General features: G+C 45.0%; 1 protein-coding gene across 1 annotated transcript in view; it reads left to right on the top strand.

The window, feature by feature from the left end:
- Positions 1-25,418, top strand: part of CCDC197 (coiled-coil domain containing 197) — a 46,522-nt gene extending 21,104 nt beyond the window's left edge. The window contains exons 5-9 of the mRNA XM_029597864.1: positions 2,016-2,098; positions 10,802-10,974; positions 11,822-11,932; positions 22,143-22,259; positions 22,737-25,418. Of these exons, the coding sequence (XP_029453724.1) occupies positions 2,016-2,098; positions 10,802-10,974; positions 11,822-11,932; positions 22,143-22,259; positions 22,737-22,943 (691 nt within the window). The 3' untranslated portion in view covers positions 22,944-25,418. The remainder of the gene's footprint in view (positions 1-2,015; positions 2,099-10,801; positions 10,975-11,821; positions 11,933-22,142; positions 22,260-22,736) is intronic.
- Positions 25,419-26,396: the final 978 nt, after the last annotated feature.

Genomic DNA, 26,396 nt, shown 5'->3' on the forward strand with positions numbered 1-26,396 from the left:
GGCAGATGGTATATCCCCTGCAACTCAGTAAAACTTAGTATTTTCTGTCTGCCCCATAACTGTTCCCACTTATGGAGACCTTTATCCCTCCAGCGGGTAAGTGGGCTAGGGGTAGTGCCCGGAGGGAACCGGCTGTCATGTAGAAATGACGTCAAGTGGGAAACCTGTTTGCACCTTCTGGGTTTCCACTTTACCCATACTTGGAAGATAAGCTGAGTGAAGGGAGATAAGTCCCTATACTCTGGGCCCCCTCTTTGCCAAGCCCGGATATGACGTGGTGGCCTGCCTGGCTGTGGAGATGCTATCCGCCCCACCTGAGTGCCACTGCAAAAATGCGCCAAGTTGGGATGCTGCAAAGTACCAAGTTAGATTAGGCACTTGTAATCCACCCCGCAATTTCTCTTGAAAAAGAATATCACGGGCCACCCTAGGTGGCCTCCGTTTCCAGATAAATCTGAGCAGTTTACGTTGCCATTGGGCCAAAATGCTATCGGGCACTAGAATGGGAAGGGTTTGGAAAAGGTAGCTTAGACGTGGGAGAATGTTCATCTTAATTACTGCAATGCGTCCAAACCAAGAAAAATCACCCCGTCCCAGCGATTCCGATCCCCCTGGAGCTGGTGGAAGAGTGGGGTGTAATCATTGAATCCATTTTAACATGTATTCAGCCATCATAACTTTGTATGTATGTGCAAGATGAATACACGTTAAAAACAGTCATAGAAAGGTAGGGAAAGAAATTGTAACATGAAATGGATTTGTGAAGATTCTGATCCCTTTTCTTGGTCCATCCTAAAAATTGCCTGAAGATGTGTTTGCCTGTGGGGTCATGAGACCACAGGGAACTAAGATCTGATGAAGGGATCAATGAGGACTTGAAAGCTCCTGCATCATTGCATCTTTAGAGGATTCCTTTTTGGGGGGGATCTGGCATTGGGCTGCCAGCTCAGCTGAGACTGGGGCTTGGATCTTGTACCATGAGCCTTCATTTGCAGCTATGCAGGGATTTCTATTCCCTCCTGACTCATTTTAGTCCAGTTGTTGCTGGAGGGCCATGCACCAGGGCTCTGGCCTTCTTCCCAGGATCTGGTAATTGTGGGCCCTGAACGTGGCCTCCAGGAGTCACCCTTCAGCAATGACTCTGATTCCCTCCCTTCTGCGGGCTGTTTCAAAACTTACTTCAGCCCCAGAGCTGAAGTAAGTTTTGAAACAGAAGACAAAAAAAGAAAAAGGTAGGGGGGAAAGAGCGGGGGAGGTAGGGGAAGGGAAGGTGGGGTGGGGGTAGGGAAGTTCCCTCCGAGGCCTCTCCGATTTCAGAGCGTCCTGGGAGGGAACAGAGGAAGGTAGCACAGCTCTGCGCGTGCAAGGTGCACAATTGTGAACCCCTTGCATGCACCGACCCTTGATTTTATATCATGCGCGCGACTGTTATAACGTGCGCACATGGATGCGCTCGCGCAAGTTTAAAAATTTACCCTTTTAAGGTGTAGCGAGATTTGGTCAGATGGTTAGAATGTTGCTGTAAAGATCAGGGGAACTCCTGCGACACGAGTTCAAATCCCCCTCCATTAATGACTGTGTGTGACCTTGGTTAAGTGACCTTTGTTCCCCTTTACTTCCATTTAGTCACTAGGCACAGAGTACTCCTGTTAACCACTAACATTACCCCTTCCATGTGGAAATGTTCATGCAGTCCAGACAGGTTATGTACACCCGAAGGCTGTTCACCCCAAAGGTGACCGCATCCCTGCTTCTGAAGCCTTCACTTGGAAAGGGCATCGGGATCCTATGGGGATGAAAGGCTCAGACTTATTAACAGTATTATAAAGGAGTAAGAAGTTAGTCAAAAAAGATCACGCTTCTAATTCTATGTTAGCTCAGTTCTCCTCCCCTGTATCTTCAGGTCAGCCTCCCGAATGCTGAAATATACAGTCCTTTCAAACTACTGACGGAGCGTAGAAATAAAAGAAAAAGTGTGCATTCGTTGAATTTCATCCATGTTTTTTTATCTACAGACAAAAGAAGCTGCAAAAAATGATTGCAAAGTACAAAATCTATGAAGACTACTTACTGAACGTTGTGGATAATGTGCCTGAAAGTACGTACGTCCCTGTGAGAGTCTCAGATAAGTTCTAATGCTGTGCTGATTCTGCCTTGTACGGAGTCCTTTTGGGGGTGAGGTTCCATGTAAGCCTATGCCGCCGAATCCTCCCCACCAAGCCGCTCCTCAGAACCAGCCCGTCTGAGCATCAAACGGTTTTGTGGCAATGGAAATTTATCAGAGAGCACCTGGAGATGGGAGAGCGTTTCTTGGAGCTGGGGGATGGAAGGGGGCTAACAGGATAGACTTGCGCCAGACAGAATGCGTGCAGGAGGAGCTCTCCCTTGGAACTCTGCCGTTCCTGACCTGGAACATTCCCCCCCCCCTGCTAGTCCAGCTGCAGACTTCGCAGCCAAAGGCAGAACTGCTTGTGTCGGATGATTTCATGGCTCAGGGATGCAGGGGGGACGTCTTCTCTGGACGGTTTCCAGACTGACAGGGTCGCTTCAGATGGGACATTAGCAGGGATTTTAGGCCAGGCCTCCGGAGGCTCATGGTCTAACCTACAATGTCACCTCAGCTGTTGTCACTGCAAAAGAGATAGTTAGTTAGTTTTATTCCACAGAGCCTTAAAAAGAGGATCCAGTGGGTATTTGGTCTTGTAAGGGAGGTCCTGGAATGTATGCGCTATTTATTTTATTTTATTTATTTAGAATCTTTTAATATACCGATGCTCAAGATAAAAATATCTTATCGTACCGGTTTACAGCAAAACATGGGGTAACCAAAAGTATAGGAGGAAGTTACAAAAAACAGGGTAGTGCAATTCAGGACAAGAGAGCAAGGAAGAATTTGCAAACATAGTGTTACTATAGTGTAAACAATAAGTAGTTTATAAATTAACTTGGCGAGTTGGCGAGTTACCATGTCGGGAATCAAACAAACACTTAGTTCTTCAGGGGTGAGTAAATCTATACGGGACTGACGTAAAAACGTTGGAGGTGTTAAGGGTTGGACGGCGCTAGCCAAAATAATGTAAAAGCACCACTGGCATGCAGAGCACACTCTGCCCTTGCATGCTCTTGACTTTTATTTCATTAGTGAGACAATACTTCTGTTTACAGTAAAAAAAAAAACCAAACCCAAAAAAACAAAGTAGTTCCTCCTTGTCCCACTCTCAGCATAATGAATTTAAGTAACTCTCAGTGCAGCTCTACTAATTCACAGCGGAATTACATAGAAAAGTGGAGGTGATTGGAGCATGCCTTTTAATCCCCCAAAAAGTGTAAGACTATAATACAATATCTCATGATTACGGGAGGAAACAACACATCTTTTAAACAAACAGTGGGGGTCCTGCTCATACCCTAGATCCGTCCAGGCAAGTGGGTTTTGCATCCACACCAGCAGGTGGAGGCAGAGAAAAGTTTGAGGCACTGCTACATAACCGAGAGGGCCACCTGCAGTCCTCAGTAGTTCTCTGTCTCCAGCAGCTGGTAGGGGTGCAAATTCTGAAGTCTGGAGTTAAAGAAAGAAAGAAAGAAGAAGATTGGAAGAGAATATTACTTTCCCGAGATGCTAGGTGCCTTTGTGGGCCATCCCTCTAGTCGAACTGGGCGAGCAGGGGGTTAGTTACCCCCCCCTCCCCCCCCGAAGCATCTAGAGGGTTGAAAGCCAGGAGCCCTGGTTCCCTCAGTTGGTCTGGGATCCCCTCACCGGTGTCTGCCAGTGGACACAGGGAAGTATCCTTTTTTTTTTCCCCTTTTCTTGGGGGCTGTATCTTTAAAAAAAAAAAAAAAGAAAAGAAAAGGTTCAGCCGAGCGACAGGAAAGGAGCAGCCCGGGATGACATAGCTTAGCGCTGGTGTCTGGGCCGTGAGAGTCAAGGCAGGAGGATGAGATGGGGGAGCACAGATGATTGCCTCTTCGGGGATGGGAAAGTCCAGCGAATAGGGGCACTTTTAGCCAAGCGGCGTTTGTGAGGGCACGCGGCGGCATGGCACAGGCCGCTGACCACGGGAAAACTTGTCGGGCCTGTGAAGAGAGGCAGCCTCGTTTCTTTGCAGGCATGCTGTATACAGGGACGGTCCGGGGGTGAAGGAACCTCCGTGGAGGCTCCATCCCAGCAGGATGGATCTTCAGGGGTTGGCGTGCAGGCCTTGGGGGACACCCAGGAAACAGCAGCCATTTTGACACCACGTGGTCGTAAGCAGGCAGCTTCCAGGGAGGCCAGGGATTCTCCTCCCCCAGGGATTGCCTGGGGATTGAGATAGCAGGGAGGCCAGTGATTTCGCCGGACTTTGTCCTTTTACTCCACAAGACTTATTTAGCCAAGTGGGGAGTAGGAGGAAAGTGACAGCTGCCCCGGAAGTCTATGCTTCTGGCTGAGAGGCGCAATGGGAGGCCTCCAGGGAAATCTGGGGGAATTCTGCATCTCCTGGGCCTTGGAGGCCGTTCAGGAGAGGACGAGGAGTCTTCTACAGATTCTGATGATGCGGGGGATCCCCAGGGGGCTTCTGGAAGTGATTCTGGAGATGATCCTGCAGAGGATCCTGATGATGCTCGAATGGCTACTGTTCCTCATGCCAGGAAGAATTAGTCGGATCCCGAGGAGGCGCCGATAACGAAGGGGGATGACCCACTTGTTCTGAAAAAGGAGTTGCGTCCTCTTATTCTTCAGATTCTGAATGAGCTGGGGATTAAGGTCACACAGAAGGAATCGGACAATGAAGGAGTGGACCCAGTCCTTGATGGGCTTCGGGGATCCCTGAAAACCTTTCCTTTTCCTAAGAAGGTAAAGAAGCTGGTGATCTGAGAGTGGTATTCTCTGGATGTGGGGCTTAAGGGCAGTAGGGCAATGGTGAAGTTGTATTCCTTGCCTGAGGAGATACTGGAACTCCTGATGATGCCGAAGGTGGATGCTTCGGTCTCGGGGGTGACCATGAAAACTACCATTCCAGTGGCAGGGTCGGCTGCCTTTAAGGATGCCCAAGATCGGAAATTAGAGATTCAGTTGAAGAGAATGTTTGAAGTCTCGGCATTGAGCCTGTGATTGGCAATCTGTAGTAGTGTCATGCAGCGGGCCTGTCTGTGATGGGTTCAGAAGGCACAGGAGAAGGAGTTGGGATCTTCGGTCAAGGCCAAGCGGGCAGCCCATTTGGAAGTGGAGGTGGCCTACGTGGCGTATGCACTGGACCATTTTGTCAGGACTTCCACCAGGAATATGGTCTCAGTGGTATTGGCGTGGAAACTTCTGTGGCTGCAGAATTGGTTGGCTGATACATGGTACAAGTCGCATCTGTACAGTCCCTTCAAAGGAAAGCTGCTGTTTGGGGAAGACCTCAAGCAATTGTTGAAGCATTTGCGGGATTCGTAAGGGAATAAGTTGCTGGAGGATAAGAAGCCCGAAAAGAAGACTTTCCCGCCTCACGCTCGTTTTCTGGATGCGAGGAGATTTCATTCCAACAGGAGCTCTTCGGCTTCGAACCAACAGCAAGGTGCAGGAAGGTAGCAGTCCTTTTGAGGAGCATGTAGACCTTCTCGAGATAATTCCAGACAAGGAGCTGGAGGAGGTAAGGCCTCACAATGAGGCTAGGCTTGCCCAGTCTTCTGTGAAGGCCATCGGGGGGGGCAGATTAGAACATAAGAATATAAGGCTTGCCATACTGGGTTAGACCAAGGATCCATCAAGCCCAGTATCTTGTTTCCAACAGTGACCAAGTCAGGTCATAAGTACCTGGCAGGATCATAAGGTGTAGATAGATTCCAAGCTGTTTATCCCAAGACTAAGCAGTAGATATCTGCAACTCCACCTTATTAGTGGTTTATGTAGTTTATAGACTTCTCCTCCAGGAACTTGTCCAAACCATTTTTTAAATACAGCTACACTAATAGCTTTCACCACATCCTCTGGCAATGAATTCCAGCACTTAATTATGTGTTGAGTAAAAACATATTTGTGGTATTTCAGGAACAAAAATGAGCAAGTAAGAACCAGTTTTCCTTTTTGAGCAATCCAGCTAATGCTGCTGCTGATAATAGGAGCTAATGGCTAAGAATCCTGTCTTTATTATTTTGGTGTGAATGGGGTCAGGAGTCTTCTTAGTTGAATTTAATTCAATTTTCTTTTTTGATGCTTCATAACACTATCATGTATGTTACCTCGGGCACTTCCAAAAAACCCACCCTGAAACATGAAAAGAAAAAGCATCATATCTAAAATCAAAGAGCTTGCTTTTTTTTTTTTTTTTTTGCCTTGAAAGAAAATAAGTTAAGCTGATATGTGTCATCTCCAAAGCATCATCCCAACTCTCTTAACATCTTGGAGGTCGATATTGAAAGGCTAGTCACACCGCTGAATATACTCAGATAACTTTAAAGTTAGCCAGATCAGTATATCTGGCTAACTTTAGACCTCAATATCAGAGTGAACTTAATTGGATGAGTGTGAATATCGCCACTTATCCGGCTAACGGGCTAATTTAGTAAAAACGCGGGAGAGCGGACGAACGCCCGCTGTCCCGGCGCGCGCACCGGCCACTCGCCAGTGCGTGTGCTTCAGTATGTAAATTAGGTGGTGTGGTAGAAACGGGCAAAAGGAGGCGCCAGCCCATTTTAAATTTTTGTTTTACTCTTCGGGACTTAAGTCAGAGGGTTTTTACTGCTTTTCTGTGCACTTTCCTGGTGCCGGCAGAAACTAGCGCCTACCTTTGGATAGGTTCTAATTTCTTAAAGTAAAATGTGCGGCTTGGCTGCACATTTTACTTACTGTATCGCACGGGCATACCTAATAGGGCCATCAACATGCACTGTACCGGCCTGTCTGTTAGCTGACTAGAGCTCCTCTCTATTACGCCTCTGTCCCGCTTACCACTTAGCCTGATAAGTAATTATCCGGTTAAGTTGTGGCCACTGAATAGGGCTAGATATTCAGATGTTGGCGCAGAATATTGATGTCTAAAGCCTGTCCATTAATATTCATTTATTTAGATTTATATTCCACCTTTTTCAGGACTTCAAAGTGGATTACATTCAGGTACTGTAGGTATTTCCCTATCCCCAGAGGGCTTACAATCTAAGTTTGTACCTGAGGCAATGGAGGGTAAAGTGACTTGCCCAAGGTCACAAGGAGCAACAGCAGGACTGAAACCCTGGTCTCCTGCTTTATAGCCCACTGCTCTAACCACTAGGCTACTCCTCCACTCTAATAGTGAGGCTCCTTGAGGCCAGAGCACAACTTCACGGAAAGGAACTGGCCAGTCAGATTAGCTGATTTGGACTTTACTGCCTGTTTCTCCTCTCTGCACATGGGGCTTGTGCAGGCCTGATAAGTTTGAATCTGGCGGGGCGAGTTGTCTCTCGTTTTGTGCTTCTGTGTGGATAAGCCTCATCTGGCCAAAAGCCTCCTGTCATGCAGGGTCCACATCCCAAACTGATCAGTTGGACGGAAGAAGTCGAAGTTTTCAGAAACATAAAGCACCTTTTAGAGATTCTTGATTTCTCTCTGGATCAGACACAATCCTTCCTTTTAGCTTGAGTTTGGATATATCTGATGGTGGGGACAGCTTTTCTGTGCTATTTGGTATTAAATCACACCAATCTCTTATTTTTCTTAATACAGTACTGTTATTTGTAGTTAGCAAATAATCTGTTCCTGTTCATACCCAGATCAGTCCAGACTCCCGGGTTTTGCCTCCCTGCCAGCAGATGGAGAGAGAAAGTTTCACTGACACCGCCTCTGAACCTAGTGTTGCATTACCAACAATAAAGAAAATGGGAAACACATCAATTTATATAATTTTTATTACAAACATTTCAAAGATATTTTGTAACAATTCTTTGTCTAAACTAAGTAATATATCAAATTCATGCCAGGACAATAATAGTACCATAAAACCATCACACTCCTCATACACTAAAAAATGCAACACATGCATCCATCCACAACTCACATTTGGTGCTGTTGGTACAGGGTCAGATTTGTCACCTGTTGAGGCTTTTGATGCCCCAGAGTCTGGAATTTTTTATGGGTCCTGGGCTCCATGGCATTGATGTTGGAGCTGGTGCCATGGGTACTGTACTTACTCAACCTCTTCAGAAAGCTCTTTTCTCCCGTTGGAATCCATTATCAGAGAAGTTTTATCTTTCCCTTCTGCTCCAGTCTGAAGCATGGTGTGGAATTTGAGGTTCCAAATAGGGCGATACTCATCACCGATGCTAGCCTTTCTGGCTGGGGGGGGGGGGGGGGGAAGTGTGTCTGGATCAGTCGGAAGGCATCATGGTCTGTCATTCGGTTAGAGACGAGAGAGGTGCTCTTCACTTTGCTTGCCTTTCTGCCACAGTTAACTCGGCCATCCCATTCGGATTCTGTCGGACAATGCAACGACGGTGGCCTACGTTAACCGGCAGGGAGGAACCAAGAGTCGAGCAGTGGCTCAGAAGGCCCAGGAGTTGATTTTTTTTTGGGTGGAACGCCACTTGGAGCAGCTGACAATTTCTCAGGGAAATCCTCTGCGCGTGCATCCGGAAGTGATGTGTTTTCTTTGAGGAGTGCAGACTTTTCATCCGCTGGTAAGACAGATCGGTTCCTCTTGGAACTTTGACCTGGCGCTTAGAGGAACGTGGGAGGCTCCGTTTGTGCCACTGCAGAGGGCTACCATGAAGGAATGAACTTTGAAGGTAGTTTGTTTTTTTTTCTGGTGGCTATTTGTTCAGCCAGGAGAATCTCGGAGCTTCAGGCTTTGTCATGTCGAAATCCATTTGTGCTCGGTGCAAGAGTTTGGGGTATCGTTGCACATGGCGCCTTCCTTTCTGCCAAAAGTTGTTTCAGTGTCCCATCTTAGTCAAACTATGGAATTTCCAGCTTTTCTGGATTTGGATTTGTCTGTGCCTCTCGTGAAAGAGCTTCGAGTCTTGGATGTGAGGTGGGCATTATTGAGGGTATCCTAAGGTTGCTAATGATTTTTGGAGAATGGATCACCTCTTTGTGCTGTGCACTGCTCCAAAGAAGGGGTGAAAAGCTTTAAAAGCTACGATTGCATGTTGACTGAAAGAGGCTATTGGCTTAGATTATTTTTCTAAGGGTCGTCCTGTACCTGAGGGTTTAAGGGCTCACTTGACTCATTCTCAGGCGACCTCTTGGGTTGGGTTCCACCAGAAGTCTCCGCAGGAGGTTTGCAGGGCGGCTACTTGGAAGTCGTTGCACACTTTCACTAGACATTATCGCTTGGATGTCCGGGCTCCAGATTCCATTGGCTTTGGTGAAAGTGTTTTACGAGCGGGACTCTCGAGTTCCTATCCTGTTTAGGGGAGCTTAGGTACATCCCAGGAGTCTGTTATGGTTTTGAGGTGTTTTGAGTGGATTCTTGGGTACTGTGGAGATGAACACGCCCACAGGGAGGAGCCCTGTGAGGGACCACAGTACTAGACTAGACTCGAAATGCACAAACACAGAGATTATTATTATTATACAGCTGAGGTATACCACCAGAGGTGGCAGTAGTGAGGTGATCCAGAGGTAGCAGTCCAGGGACCCACGGCAGAGGGGACCCGTCTCACAGAGATAGTATAGGGAGATCCAGATGCAGGTTCCCAGTGCAGCAGAGCTGTAGCTGAGACAGACTGAGAAAGTTAGATTACTCACTAAGTTGGTAGCTGTATAGGTGGAGATCCCAGCAGGCAGAAGTGGTTGTATACAGGCACCGAGCCAGGGAGAGCAGGCCCTCGAGGAGCGAGTACCTGATCCCAGATAGGCACCTGAAAGGAAAGCAGAGGGTCCCCCGAGGTTAGAGAAATACCCCGAAGGGCAGAGAGAGCTTCCAGTGGCAGCAAGGAAGCGGCAGAGTAGCTCAGACCGGAGGCTTTCCATCCATTCACGATCCTTGCTAACTCGATGAGCTAGCAAACAAGGGCAGGCTAAATACCCGGATGGCGTGACGTCACTCGAGGGGGATGCCCCTGAGGATCCCGCCATGACGTGGATAAAGACGTGGGTACCATGTGCGCGTGCACCTTAGGAGACCCTCAGGAGAAACATGGAGTGAGGCTTTGCCATTGCCGTTCCGAGGACGCTGGAGAGAGCGGCATGCAGACGCGGCAGTAGCCATCTTCCCAAGGCTAGCGGGGAGAGCAGAGAGAAAGGTGAGGCACAAAGGTCGAAGCCGTCTGAGACCGACAGATGCAACAGAGTCTTGACTGATCTGGGTATGAACAGGAAAGAAAAATTGGTTCTTACCTGCTAATTTTTATTCCTGGAATACCACAGATCAGGCCAGAGATCCGCCCATTGTGGGGAGAAGAGTTCTTTGCTCATACTGATATTTTGTATATTATGCAGAGTTGTTGTGGTTTCAATGTTGTTCTACTTTGTTCATGGGAGCAAGTTTACATTTTTGTTTACAACTTCCCCTCCCTCCTGCTCGGTGTGGGAGGTAGAATTCAAAGTTCTTAATGCATGATGCTTTTGACATCATGTTGGCTTGGGTACAGGTCAATACTGAGGGACTGCAGGTGGCGCACTAGGTTTCATGTTAGTGTCAGTGAAACTTTCTCTGTCTCCATCTGCTGGCAGGGAGGCAAAAGCAAGGAGTCTGAACTGATCTGTGGTATTCCAGGAACGAAAATTAGCAGTTAAGAACTAATTTTCCTATTTTCCCTAAAAACATCAGTAATCAGTGATTCAGTATAGCTGGACCTTCAGATAACCTTTCAGCATTTCTTCTAAATGTAATAATGTCTATTTTCTGCCCTGTTCTGGTCACAGACTACCTTGAATATGGCGTGGACTCACCAGCAAAAGCCATCATCAGGAAGCACGAGGCTTTGTCAGCTACAAACAAGACCTTGCTAGACCACCTCCTCTCCCTGACCGAAGACTGTGAGAAGACCCAGCACAAGTTGGAGGGCTTGCACCATGAGCACGAGACCACGAAGCTTGTAATGGCACTTAAGTGTTACACCTAGAACTGCTTGACTCACTTAGAGAGGCCTAATAGCTGGTCTGGGTGGAAGGCTCTCTGACGTGTGTAGCACTGGTTTTATAGAACTAATAGCCATTGGCTCATAATATTACCTAGCCTATTTGGGGGGGTATCATACATTAGGGACTGTTGGTGTCTTCCCTGCTGCACCTATCAAGGAAACCTTGGTCCCATCAGAGCCCACAGCAGGGTGTGAACAGACAAAAATGAATGGTTTTTTTTTTTTTTTTAGCATAGGGTTTCCTCCTGTTCTTTCTGTATTGCACCGTCAAATAAATAGAGCAAGAAGCGTTATGTATGCCGAAGGTGGGCGGTTGCAGACAGGCACGCTCTGAGTCAATTGCTTTAGATGACCTACTGTACTAAGGTCCGCTTTCTTTCCTAGCTTTTCATGTGGTCATCACAAAAGCAGAAAACATGGCGTACTGGGTGCCCTTTCATAAAGGGTGGCTACAATCTGTTGTTACATCACACTTAGGGCCTGTCTGGTGGCTCAGTGGAAACGCTGTGCCTGGTGGATGGATTGGGGGGTTCCATTCTTGGCTCTGGTCTCTTGCTTTCCGGGTTGGCCGGGGCAGGGGATGCTGTGGTGACACAGTACAGAAAGTGCCCTTCTGCAGGGTGCAATCACCCACCTGACGTTAGGAAGTCCGGAGGCTGACAGTAATTTGTATGTACCAAGGTTATTCATTTCTGTGGCCCTTATCGAGGTGCTGACTTAATTGTACATTGAACACTCCCTGTTAATGAAGTGAGAGTGCAGAGAGAGATCAATAACGTATCTTTGCCTTCATTGTCTCTAGATGATGACCAGCGAAGTTTCACAGCTTCAAATGAAACATGACAAACTGCAAGAGAGAAACAAGCACCTGGAGCTGAATATTAACCTCCAGAGAAGTCACTTCCGACACCAGGTATGGCGTGGCCTCAAATCGTGGCTTTGGTTTTATTGGCCAATTCGTAACCTAAAACAGCATTTCAGTCCAGCTGGCATGAAAGTTGATTATATATGGTATGGTTAGAAGTACCGCAGGGGGCATAATTAGCCCTGATTTTGGAAGATAATTGTCTTTCAAAATATCAGGAGAATTTTCGGGTCAATGCAAATTTTATTTATTTATTTGGTGTTTGCAATTTCTTATACATGCCGCATCTTCCTAAAACAATTTGTCCAGAGCGGATAACACATTTTCCAATCAAGAAATACATACATAAAAACATAAAACATAAATGTAAGATTACATCATACAAAGTTAAAACGTAACAAATAAATAGGGTCATTCATCAAAATGAGTCACGGCGTTAATGCCTGCAATAGTTATGTTACTGCATGGCGCGAATGCAAATTTTTCACAAGGGCAAGATTGGGGAGGGGTTTGGGCAGGATTAATGAAAATGAGGGGCAATATCGCACGTTTGTAACACCGGAAATAACTACAGCTTTTATTCCTGGTGTTAAGCTGTGCAATGGGGCTTGGGGAGAGAGAGAGAGAGAGTGAGAGATGTCTCTCGCCCTAGCTTGATAATACCCTGTTATAAAGTCCATTTTATGTCATCCCTCCAAACATTCATCCGTCCTGACCTCACCCAACATTCATCCCCTTTTATTTATTTTTATTAATTAAAATCTTTTCTATACCGTCGTTTGGTATGCACCATCACAACGGTTTACAGAGAGGCACATATATTTAATGTTCAGCTTGGGTCATACTATCTTACAAAGTGCCAATATAGTTTCGATTACATGTTTCAATAATACAATCTATATGAAAGGTGACATGGGTCTTGTCCATATATATGATTAATAGGGTAACCATATAAGTATAGTACTTTATACTGTCTCTATTTAGCTTTAAAAGTAATGTATGAGAGAAAATAATAAAATATGCAAATACGCATCTAGATGACTTTGTGCTCGTTTTTTGATGTTCCATTGCCTGTTAGTTCATATTTCTTATTCTCCATTTTCACCGTAAAAAGCTTTTTTGAAAAGCCAGGTTTTCAGACTTTTTTTGAAGAGTTTTAAATCTGTCTGTAATCTAGTTTCTAGGGGCATTGTGTTCCACAAAATTGGTCCAGCTAAGGATAGGGCTTGCTCTCTGACTTAAATCAGTCTGGCTGTCCTGACTAAAGGCATGGTTAGAAGGGCTTTATTGGCTGATCTAAGATTTCTCCGGGGGACATGTAAGTGCAGCGCTGTGTTTAACCAATCTGCTTTTTCTTCATTAATTAGTTTGTGAATTGTGCAGAGTGTTTTATATTGAACCCTTTGTTCTATTGGCAGCCAGTGTAGTTCGGCAAGTGTTTGAGAGATGTGATCTCTTTTATTTTTACCAGTAAGTATTCTGGCGGCAGAGTTTTGTAAGATTTGGAGTGGTCTTATAGTTGAATACGGTAATCCCAAAAAGTGTATTGCAGTAATTTGTGCTAGCGAAAATGAGTGTGCTGTTCGAAAGTGTGTTTGGGTTAATAAGGGCTTCAGCCTCCTGAGGACCATAAGTTTGGCGTAACCTTCTTTGACCTTCACTGATATGTGTTGTTTAAGGCTAATTTCCGTGTCGATTATTACACCTAGGTTTCGAGCTTTCTCTGCTAGTTCTACTTTCTGATCATTTTTAAGTCTGATGGGGGTTTGAATCAACTCAATGTTTTTTCGCTCTAGGAGTATAAATTCCATTTTTTTATGTTGATTACTAGCTCCATTTGGTTTAGCAGTTGTTTAATTATATCTAGGTACATCAGTGCTAGGTTTAATGTTTTTTCAATTGTTTCATCTACGGGTAGTATTAGTTGGATGTCATCAGTGTATATGTAATGTATGATACCTAGTCCAGCCAGGAGGTGACATAGGGGTAGCAGGTAAATATTAAATAGTGTTGCTGAGAGTGCTGATCCCTGTTTTTAGCTCTATTTTGTCTGATATTGCATTTTTTATCTGTACTTGAAAATATCTATTGTTTAGGTAGGATCTGAACCAGTCAATTGTTTTGTTTTGTAGTCCTATTTCTTCAAGTCTTTTTAGTAGTATGATATGATTTACTGTGTCAAATGCTGCTGACAAGTCTAATAGTGCCATAATGTAGTGTTTACCACTATCAAATCCTCGCAGTACATTGTCTGTTAGAGAGATTAATAATGTTTCAGTGCTATAGTGTTTTCTAAAACCGTGTTGCAAGGGATAAAGTATGTTATTGTTATCTAGGTGTTCAGCTAGTTGTTTTTGTACCATTATTTATTTAAAGATTTTTTTATATACCACGGCACGTGTGGCACATCACCTCAGTTTACAAGCAACATTAAGTCAGCAAAGCACTTTACAATAAAACATATTAACTGGTCCCTGCACTGGTGCCTGGACCAATTCTATTAATTGGTCCCTGCACTGGTGCCTGGCGGATCCTGTGGAGCATCAATATCCAACTCCGCTAGGACGTGGGGAATGAGAGGGTCTAACTGATCCCTTTGAAATAGGCGTAAGACCCTAGGGTCATCCCCTTCCATTTGCATGTAAGAAGCCGGATCATCTTGGCCCTGATCAGGCAAGGTAGGTAAAGGAGGACTCTAAGGAGAAGAATCAGAGAGAAAAGGATGGGGAACCACCCGAACTCGGGAGGACCCCTGAGGAACCCCAGTAGTATCCAGAGGATATGCCAACCTGATCACCTTGGGAGGAGGGGGGGCCTGAAGCTGAATCCTGGTGCTGGCTTAAACTGGCTAAGTAAGCAATGTGCAGTAAAAGAAAAAAATCAGGTCCCAAGATGGCGGCACGCTGAGCGATGGGGGAAATAGTGATTTCAAAGCTCCGTCGAATATCTGTATATTTTTGAGAATATGCCTGCAAAAAGAAAAGGGAAAATACGGGTTTTTCCAGCCATTTCCCTACCTTCATCGGCGGTTCAGGAAGAAATCACAAACTTCCTCAATCAGACAACAAAAGAACCAAGGAATGAGGATCCCGATGTGCCAAGCGAGGAGAGAGCTTCGCTTGTGCCAGCAGAGTCCCGATCTAAGGCAAGCACTGACACAGAAGATCGGGGAAGGTGTTGTAGCCCGGACCGCTATTCAGGGAACTTCTTCTGGAGTAAGTGCAAAGGGGACATCGATGGCCGCGGCTTCGGTTGAAGCTGGACAAACTGATGTGGGAAACTCCGGGGGTCCTGGGCTGGAACCAGGTACAATAGGGACTGAACTCACAGGAAGATCTCTGCCAATTCCTTGTGGAGGAGTTCCCGAATTTGTACCTTTGGTAATCCCTGAACGACCTCAAGTAGTCATTCTTGCCATACTTTGGGACATGATGGCTGGAATGGTATCAGCTTTAAATGCTCTTAATACCAGAATGGAGCATTCAATACAAAAGAACCCGATATCTAATTCGCAAATGCAAAATCAAATAAATTCTTTATGTGTTAAAGTTGCTGCTTTAGAAGAGAAAGAAGCTGGGACTTTAGACTTCAAAGCGGCCACAGTTAGAGACAGAGAAATTCTGGCGAAAAGGGTTGAAACATTGGAAAATAAATCTAGGCAATTAAATTTGCGTATACTGAATTTTCCCAGAGTTATAGGGGAAACCCCATATACCACCTTGAAAAAATTTATGGGGGAAACACTGGGTTTTACCCAAGAAGACTTTCCATCGATTATCAAATGCTATTTTCTCCCTAAATCAGCAATAACAACTACTGGCCAGAATTGGCAAGGGAATCTCACCGAAATAATAGAGAACTCAGCCATTGAAGTATTGGAAAGAGCAACGCTCCTGGTATCTTTCATTTCCTTAACAGATTTACAATTTGTAATGAGAAAGTATTTTAGAAATTTTCCTATTTCATATTTGAATGCTAATGTTAAGACTTACCCTGACTTGGCCGCATCTACACAATCTAGACGAAGGGGGTTTTTGGCTCTTCGTCAAGAGGTTCTTGATTTGGGTTTTTCCTATATGCTTAAATTTCCATGTAAATGCGTCCTAAAGAGGGGGGGAGAAATCTTTATATTTTTTTCCTTTGAGCAATTAAGGTCTTTTATAGATTTGAGGAAACCAGCTACATCTACGCCCATTAGTACATGAAAAAAAAAAAAGTTTTGTTGTCTGCGTGTTAAGGTTTTTCCTGTCTATGAATATTAATCCTGTATTTCTCTCTTTAAATTGCTGGGAGTCCAATTTAGAAATTATTGATTTATGGTTTAATGGGAAAAATGTTTGTTAAATAGATTAAGCCCAAATAGGCTGTTTCTTTTGTTTAAATTGTGGACTGTTTACTCATTTATTTCGAATTTGCAAAAATGTTTAGTTTTTGTAATGGAAAAATGATAAATAAAGAATAAAAAAAAAAAAAAAAGAACAAAATCAGCTGAAAAAAGTCTGGAGGGAGTAGGTTCCGAGGGAGGAATGTCAGGAAGGTCTCCCGAAGTTGCCCCCTGGTCCGGGGAGGTTACTGCAGTTAAAACCAGTGGACAGGGAGAAAATCCGGTGTCTGAATCTTCATTTGGCTGCGTCGGAGCAGCCGGCTCTGACAACAAAATGGCCGCCGTTCCCGCGCTAGACGGGTCTGGGGCCGACCCCCCACCCGCGAGCAGGCGCGCTTGAGAGCACGATGTGGAACATCCAGCCGGCCTCGAGGGACCCTCCCCGCCGGGGAGACATCTTGAACATATGCCTTCGCGGGAGAGCAGCATTCCGGGCTTTCCACAGGCAGCGCATCGCGAGGATTGCGGCATGGGGGAGGAAGCTGAGAAGCTAACCAAAACACCCCCGGAGCCTGGCAGGAGCGGGTAAGAGAGATTAGAAACCTCTGCTCAGACAAACAACGATCTGGATTTTTATTTTTATTTTTTTTTTAAGCAAAGGAATATCGCCTCTCTGCTAGCGCTGCCCTGAGGAATGCAGCATCTCAGGGCAGCGTGTCGTTGTGAAGGGGGAGAGGTTGGACCATCAATTTTCACCACGTAAGACAAAAACCTGTAAAAGAAAGGCACAGAACTTACCACAATAACCTGAACAGTGCTAAGTTACACTGCTGCCAGTTTTGCCTGCAAGTTTCAAAGTGACTGAGCACCAAGAAATTATTAACCTTTTTTTTTTTAAACTTGATCCATCCAAACAGTGAAACTTATTTATTTATTTATTTCAAGTTTATTATATACCGATGTATAGCAATCTGCTTTCACACCGGTTTACATGATAACAACTTAATACATCGAATTAACATTGTAAAGTATATTACAATTAACATTGGAAAGTATATTACAATTGAACGAGAAACTTCTTAATATCACAGCTGTAGCAAATTTTAACCGAACAATTACTAACATCAGGCACAATGAATGGTATTGTAGGCAGGGAGAATCGGATCTTTAATTAGCTATAAGAGGGGTGCGTTGAAGGAGAAAGTGGAAAGTAGAGAGAATTGGATAGGTGAGAGGTGGGAGAGGAGAACATTTGAGCACGTTTAGTGTGTGCAACCAGAAATGGATATTGGGTAATGGTAGTAGTATGCCGCTTAACCCACGCCATCTCTGTACATTTGGCTGAAAATCCAAGTTTTGAGTTCTTTTTTGAAAGATTTGATGGCGCTCAGTGTGCTTAGGTATTGTGGTAAAGAGTTCCATAATTTTGGTCCTGCTATGGAGAAGGCTCTGTTCCTAGTGTTAGTGAGCTTCGCCAAAGGAAGAGAGGGAATGTCTAGGTGTAGTTTGTCGGTGGTTCTGGTCGTTCGTCGAGGTTTGTGTTGTTGAATCATGTTGTTGAGTGCGGTGTTTTCTGCTTTGTATATAGCGTTATGAATTATTGTTAAGAGTTTTGAACTCGATTCTTTGCTCGATTGGAAGTCAGTGAAGACGTCTCAGAACAGGGGTGATGTATTCTGATTTCTTCTTGCCGGTTAGGATTCTGGCTGCGGCATTTTGTAACAGTTGCAGTGGTTTTAATGTAGATTTAGGAAGGCCATTCAGGAGTGAGTTGCAGTAATCAAGGCTGTTGAAGATAAGAGATTGTAGCACTGTTCGGAATTCATGTTGGTGAAGAAACGGTTTTAGATATTTCAGGATGTAAAGTTTGTGAAATCCTTCTTTAGTTTTAGTTATGTTCTTTTTTAGGTTAAGTTTGTTATCGATACAGATTCCGAGGTCTTTAACTGAATTTTTCAGCTGGATGTTGAAATTATCAATTTGTAGGGAGTGTATTGGGGTTGTTTGTTCTGAGTTGTTTCTACCTATGAGGATGCATTCGGTTTTGTTCATGTTTAGGCATAGCTTTAGTTGGTTCAGCATGTTTCTGCTTGAGATTAGGTGTTTGGCTGCAGAGCTCAGTGCATCTTCAATTGTGGTGGTTACTGGGATGAGGAGTTGTATGTCGTCGGCGTACATATAATATGTTACGCCGAGACTTGAGATGAGGTGGCAGAGTGGGAATAGGTAGATGTTAAAGTGGGTGGCCGAGAGGGCGGATCCTTGTGGTACTCCAGTGTCAAGTGGGAGGGGATTAGAGAATTTGTTAATGGTGACCTTGAAGTATCTGTCTTTTAGGAACGATGTGAACCAGTTGAGAGTTTTACTGGAAAGACCGATGCTTTCAAGTCTTGATAACAGGTTTTTGTGCTCTACAGTGTCAAATGCTGCGGAGAGATCGAGAAGGATTAGAAGGTGGCTTCGTTTGTTGTCAAAACTCCTTATTATTTTTTTTGAAAGGTTGACGAGTAGCGTTTCCGTACTACGATTTTTCCTGAATGCATGTTGTGCGACATGTAGAATGTTGTTGTTCTCTAGGTGTTCGTTCAGCTGTATCAGTGCCGTTTTCTCAGTCATCATTGCGAATAAGGGTAGGTTTGAGATAGGACGGTAGTTATTCAAATCAGCAGGATCTAGGTTCTTCTTTTTTAGTATAGGAGTGATAGTTGCGGTTTTTAGTTCGGTTGGAAGCTCACCTTCTTCGAGTGATTTGTTGATAATTGCAGCTATGGTTGGGGTGATGATGTGCGCCATTTCTTTCAGATTGCGTGTAGGGATTACATCTAGATCGTGATGTGTTGGGTTGATTTTTCTTAGCATTTTTTCAGCTTCGGTGTTAGATATTGGGTCAAAAATGACCAGGGGGTTATGGTTTTTGTTTCAAGTTGTTCCTCTGTGGATGGGGTGTTGTTGAAGGTGCTTTTGGTTAAAGATTAAGCGTTTATTAGAAAGAAGGTGAGGTAAAATAAGTTTTTGATGCTTTTCTTAAGTGGGACGTTGATCAGGTGCCTGAATCTCATCTGAAGCATCATTTTGTGGGGGGAAATCATGATTTAGTTTGGTGTTTTGGAGTTCAGATGATGTCGTCGTCTTTGAATTCAGTTGCTCTCTGGTTTTGATGTCATTGGGTAGGTGGTGTTTTGTTGAGAATGGTGTTTCTTGGCTGAACGTTGATGGTTTAGTGTTGAGAGGTGCTAGGATTGAGTCTTGTGGGGTGTTGAGTCTTGTTTTAAGGGGTGAGCGGATGACTGCTGGTCGGGCTTCGGGTGAGTGCCGGTATTTGGTTGATGTTGGTTCCAGGCAGCTTGTCAGGACGATTGTTGGACGTAATTCTGGTGATAGTTTGCTGTGGATTGGATGAGATTTGGGTGCTTGTTGGACGAAGTCAGGTTGAGTTCTTGATGAGGTCTGGATGTGAGCTGGATGGTGTCAGGATGGTTGTTGGATGAGGTTTGGGTGAGTATTGGATGACGTCGGGAGTGTCGTCTGGATGCGTACTTTATGAGGTCTGTAAGGTACCTAGAATCAGTATCGTGTGTAAGATGGTTGAGGGTAGGATGCGGTTGGATGAGATTGTGATGAGCTTTGGAAGAGATTCGGAGGGGTGTGTGGTGATCGCGGTATAAGGTGTTAAGGTATGAGCAATATGATTAGATCGATAATGTGGGGGGTCCGAAGTTAGATGACAGAGGTAGAGGACATGAGGCGTTGTGGATTTTCTGATTGTGGAAGTTCCTACCACCTGGGGTTATGGGCATGTAGGATGTTACTTGAGGACTCAGTTTATAGGAGATTTGTTATTATGTGTGCTGCTGGGCTGCACTTCCGGGGTGCACGAAGGGGCGCACAAAGGGGCAGGCTCCTTTGTTGCGCAGCGCCCGGAGAGTGGGTGGGGATTTAAATCCCCTCGTTGGTCGCGTTTCTGGTGACGTCAACAGCGCGACTCGTTTGAGGGCTGGGTTTCGTTGCTGGCGATGCGTTTGAGCGGCCTCGTGGCCGGCGGTGGGCCGGCGGTGGTAGGGCGAGAAATGAGACCTTACCCCGATGGGTCCCGGCGCCGGCTGCGTGGCCCTTTCTCCCAGCGCCTACAGACGAGGTTGCAGGGAAGCCGGGGACGTCCGTCGGGTTCGCCGGCTTGCAGGTAAGAGGGCACCCGGAGAGCGGGTGGGGATTTAAATCCCCTCAGTCGCGTTTCTGGTGACATCAGCGGTGCGACTCGTTTGGGGGCCGGGTTTCGTTGCTGGCGATGCGTTTGAGCGGCCTTGTAATTTAGCAAGAAAATTAGAGAGAGGAGACCACCTAAAATTCTATCCTTTTTTAGCTTTACTGGGGAACCACATCTGCTGGAGACAGAGAAATACTGAAGGGAAGCAGAGGGCGCACCAGGTTATGAGAGGGCGCCCTTCGAATTTTTCTCTGTCTCCATCTGCTGGAAGGGAGGCACAACCCACTATCTGGACTGATCCGGGTACGTACAGGGAATGACTCTTGCCTTTATCGTTTGGCCTATCTCACCGATGTAGCAGGCTTCTTCCCATTTGCTGCATTGAATAATATACACTCAGAGGAAGAGCATGAGTAGGATCCCCTTGTGCTGAAAGTGTTTCCCATGTGGGTGATTACGGGGTCCTCTGATAACGTGCTGGTAGTTTGTAGCATGATGCATTGCAGAGGTATGTGCCATTTTCTTCCTTCTGAATTTCTCTTAGAAGCTTCCTCTTTACTAGTTTTTGCCTCAGGTTCGGTGGTTGCCTGAAGGCCAGTATCAGCAGAGCAGGGACTGTTCTTTTCAGGGCTTCATTCTCCAGGAGTCGTGGCTGTAGGTCTTTCCTGGTTTTTCTGGCTCTGGGTTGCATGTGACTACAAAAGGGGACTGGCTCTGTGGTTTCCCTTTCTTTCTATTGCAGAGGATTTGTCCTGGGTGTTCTAAGTGAACCACCAGTCTTCTTGGAAATGACTTTGGAGTCATAGCCCTTTTGTTTGAAGGATTCAGTCAGTACTTTGAAGTGTTGATCCCTGGTTTTTGGTTTATTTTTATCAGAGTGTATGCAGTGATAGCATGTGGCATGACTGTGTGTATGTGAATGGTGGAAGTCCATTATATTTGCACAGGGGAGAGGCGTTCCAGGGGAGGAGTCTGGGCAGGGCTGGGACTTCCGCGCATGCTCTTTAATTTAAAAAAAAGTTCTATGCATAGATTCTTTCAGCAAAATAACACACGCCAAACAGCGAGTGGAATGGTAGGCGCCTAGATTTGCCGCTCTGAAAATTGATGTAGTTTTTGCTCATATTTGCCAGCTGACTTATGTGCAACGTTGCAAAATTACCCCCAAGTCAGGAAAAAACGGAGCAATCTGGTGTACTATCTCAGAAAGCCTGTTTAAGGCCAGCCCGCTGGCTCTGTGTCATGCGGAGGAACCTGGGTGCCATTCCCGGTTCATGTCCTCAACTCCCCAGTTTGGCTGAGGCAACAGTCACAGCCACTGGTGGGCGGGGAGGGGTCAGTTGGGGAATTGTAGTCATCATGCAACAATGAGACCTAGTGGCCTGGCCGGATTTCAGGCCCATGATTGTAGAGTTCCACAAGGAGCCCAGGACTGTCACTGCGCTGAGCAGGCGGGGGGATATGGAAAAAGAAAAAAAAACCCACTGAGTAGCTGCCAGTGGAGGCTTAGTCAGAACTGGGGGATCCCAGCTCCAGTTTCGATTGAATTGGAAACCCAAAGGAGGAGGGGGAGGAATCTGCCAGATCAAAAACAAAGAAAGCCTGTTTCGTGATCTTAAGTTTCCATATGTGTGTTACAGAATGTGTAAACTAACTGTCTCCATCATCTCAGGTCCATTTCCTAGATAATTCTGTCAAACACATGCGCTTTCTGCTTTGTATTCCGACAGAGTGTGGAACTAGGTAGGGTGCTGATGTCCATTGCGAACCTTGCTGAACAATGCCATATGCCGCATTATGGCCCTCTGCAACAAATTGAATTACTGCCAAAACTTGATATGATTAAGGTAGGTAATGTCGCCGCTTTATCCTTCTCCATGGCCACTTCATGTCTCATGACTGCTTGGCAGCAGAGCCCTGTTACTTAGCTGACTTAGGTGTAATGTTCAGATGAAATCCTGCCCAGGTCATGAGTGAGATCTTTGTTTCCAAAACAGCCACGGCGATCCGTCCCGTGTTTTGTGGGAGATCAGAAGGTTAGTGGTGGGATGATAGGGGTGGTAGGCAAGAGGCAGCTCTTCTGTATCTGAGCAAGAAAGGACTATAAAGTTCTGTTTGGAATCAAAATTTCCTGCTGCTTATGTGTAAAGTCTGCCTGATGCTCCTTCTAAACTGGGATACGACATTGGGAACCAGTTCTGTAAACCTGAGGCCGATAGTAGCCTAGCAAGCATCAACCAGAGAAAACCTAGGAACTTGCTTGCCTCCACCGCACAGCTCATTTTGTTATTATCTGTCTATAATGCATCTGTTTTTGTTACTAGGAATTTATTCTGGAAAGAATGAATGTTGAACAACTCACTTCACAACTTGTGAAAGCACGACTGTCTATTGCTGGGGACAAACCTCAAAGCAAGAATATTGGACCCAGCAAGCAAAAGCTGAAGGGCAAAGTTGCAGCAGTTGGTAGCAACAGCATCATCCAGACCCAGCTAAACAACAGTCAAAAAATATCAAACCTGAAGAGGTGACATGGAGGGACAGTCACACTGTTTACACAGGGAGAGCAGTGCTACAGATGGTTACATATTGGCATTGTAATGTTGAAGTTTTGCCTAATTCACTTTGTATCTTTAACTTCTTTCATTGCTATGGAACGATGGATATCTCCAATACTGACTGCCGCTGCTAGCGCTTCATCATGCACAACTATGGCGTGCAAAGCCAGCGGACACAGGCCTAACTTCACACACATACGAACGGGGGCTTGGTATTTAGATAGCCATTCTTCACAGAGCCTCTCAATAACTTATTGGCATAAATAACCACAGTTTCACCAAAGTGGGCTCTCCCTGGCCTCACCATAATGTCCGTTGCCTGCATTCATGATACGTCGGTAAGATCTCCGACTCCCGCAGAGTCACTGTGAAAGCATTCCTTTTTTTTCCCCCGAGTTCACGGAACCTGGCAGCCAGCGAAAAAGCCAGCTGGGAAGCGGGGCTAGAGTGGCAGGCCCTTTCCGCACAGCTAGAGCTGTGTAAACAGCAACAGGAAGGCTCCTGGGAGAAAGCATGCAGTTGCTGTTGCTGTTGCGGTTACAGTACAGTTGTCAATTGAGTGCCACCATGGAAACTGCAGGGCAAATGGAGCCAAACTGTGGTGCCTGGAACCTGTGAAAGAACAGCAGTTACTATAGGAGAGAAAGAAGACGCACACCAAGGCAGCCCCTAGCACGTATTAAATGAATGTACTCCTAGGAGAAAGGAGTTCATGCCCCTCAGCTCAGGTGAAATGCATTCTGGGGCTGAAGACATTCGCTGCGCCTGGTTGAACATGAAGGTGCGTTCTCTTTTTTTTCAGGGTGGCTGTGGTGTGCACCTTCTTTCTTTGCATTTATTGGATTTTGCTGGTGGTGGTCCCCAGGGAAGACTTTGTAGCCCAGCACTCTTGAGAATGAGGTCCAGCTCTGCTATTCCCACAAAGCCACTGGAAGCAGGACGCTGGGTTCATGTGAAAATAAAATGCTCATAAAAACAGCTTGTCTTGGAACATTTGCAAAATGAGAATAGCACGGCCCTTGAAGAAGAAATAATCTCACAAAAACATCTGTTAGTTTCTTCAGTCCTTTTCTTCCCAGGACATCCAGTCCTTTTTGGAGGTGACACACAGCACATTCCATTTGGCTGCACATAAAAAGGAACATAGTAGAGATTTTGACACTTGTTTGACCAAGTTGATTTTATTTTTATTTATATGTGCCAGTGCATGTTGTAAACTAATCTGAGGGTTTCCGATTGCTTTGGGGGCAATAATCAGAGTCTTTATTTATTTAAAATACTTCTCTACCGCTTACCCAACCAAAATTGGAGGCCCAAAGTAGTGTGCAAATTTTTTAAAAAAGTTAAAATCTGAAAACGGAAACTATACATTAGCAAAACGGACAGACGTTACAAAGTAAAAATAAATCCAGTACTTAAGCTGGTGCAAACCTCATGGGAATAGTTTACCTGCGAGGTCAAAGCAAAACTATGCAGGTATGTTTGCTTTCTTTCCCCCTCCTGCTTTCTCTGCAGGTATGGAAATGCCTCATTTCTGCATCGAGGGGGAGCAGTTAGCAGAGCCCCTTTTCTCTGGGTAAAATCCAGTTTTACCTGCAGAAATGCCTTCTTTTGCCGTCTCGATCACTAATTTTGCTCATCTTTCCATGATTTACTAGGAATACTGGTCTAGTAAATATTTTTTTTCCAAATGATGGTGGATCATCTCTCTGGGCCTAGTAGTGAAATCTCTAACTATTTTATAGGATGTTATGGTGAAATACTGGTGCTGCAAAAGGTGACAGCAGGAAACTGTATGGCCTAGCAATATAGCTGTTCAGGGCATAACCTGTTTATTTCTCTGTTTGCTTTGTTGTCCTGATTAAAGAGTGGAATATTTAAGTAGAGTGTGGTTTGTGTTCACAGTTCATATGTACAGCAGTTTAATTTGTGGCTTCTACTGCCTGGGTGGCGACAAGAATTGCTCCAAAACAATGGATAAGCCTGCTGGCCATGAATTGTCTTGCATTCAAGAGGCGTGGCTCCCATTTTCTGATCTGGCTCTGATTCAGTTCCATCAAAATCAGAATTTTTTTAGATCACTTGGAGTTACCCACTTTGCACTGGGCTAGTATTTTTATTTTGAGTTTGCTTTGGCTTTTTTGGATAAGATAATGGTGCTGTTTTTAAAATATAAAATGGCTCACTAGTTAGGAGCTGGGTAGAAAGCTTTCCCTTTGTACCTGTTTCTTTTGAAGACGTGTAAAGCGTGCTCGCAGTTGTGCCATTAATTTTTGTGCACAAACTTTATTGCCAATGCAGCAAGGAATTTTGCACACCAAAATTGTGTGTACAACAATCAGGCCGATACAGAAAACTTCGCGGGAGAGCGGGCGAGCGCCCGGTCTCCTGGGCGTGCGATCCAGTAAATAAATTTATGTAAATGAGGGACCACGGTTTGACAGCCGACGCTTAATTTTACCGGCATCGGTTCTCGAACCTGCTGACAACCATGGGTTCAGAAAACGGACGGCGGCTAAGTTGAGAGTCTGTCTTCCAACCCGCGGGCAGATTTTTAATTTTTTTTAATTTTGGGGCCTCCGTCTTAATATCGCTATGATATTAAGTCGGAGGGTGTACAGAAAAGCAGTTTTTTCTGCTTTTCTGTACACTTTCCTGGTGCCGGCCGAAATTAACGCCTGCCTTTGGCAGGCGTTACTTTCTGGATCGCGCGGGAATAACTAATAGGCCCATCAACATGCATTTGCATGTTGCGGGCACTATTAGTTTCGGGGGGGGGTGGCTGTGTGTTTTCGACGCGCTATTACCCCTTACTGTATAAGGGGTAAAAATAGCGCGTCGAAAACGCGCAGCCAAACGCGGGGCTAACAGTGCGCTCCTCCAGAGCGCACTTTACAGTATCGGCCCAAATGTGCATTTAAGTTAGTGCCTTCGCATGGAAATTCCATGTTAAAGACGGCTTTAACTATTATCCTCCAATGCAAAGGTGTGCTGGCTTACATCATGTTTTCTTAGGGCTGGGAACATAACTTCTAGTCTGAGGTGGAGTAAAGTTTTCAGAGCTTATGTTACTTTATGTTTTCCACACATGAAATAAGATGTGTGTGCTTGTGTAAAGGAGAGACATATTTTTGGAAGAGTCTCTTCTTTTTCCTTTTATTGTTCTTCATGTTTTCTTCTTATTTGCTGCACCTGGGCCTCAAGTTTGTAACTAGATATGTTGGTTTGTCCTCAGTGCACCACTGGTGATTGTGATTATAATTGTCATTTTATTATTGTATGCTGGAAAAATTATTTAAAATAAAGAGTTATTTAAAATAAAGAGTTAAAAAATATGCACCTAAATCATATATATATGATTTAGGTGCATATAAAATGCTTTCTGCACTGAAAACATTTTTTGTTGGAATAAATCATTTTTTATGT

This window comes from Rhinatrema bivittatum, chromosome 4 (genome assembly GCF_901001135.1).
Source record: "Rhinatrema bivittatum chromosome 4, aRhiBiv1.1, whole genome shotgun sequence".
NCBI classification, from domain to species: Eukaryota; Metazoa; Chordata; class Amphibia; order Gymnophiona; family Rhinatrematidae; genus Rhinatrema; species Rhinatrema bivittatum.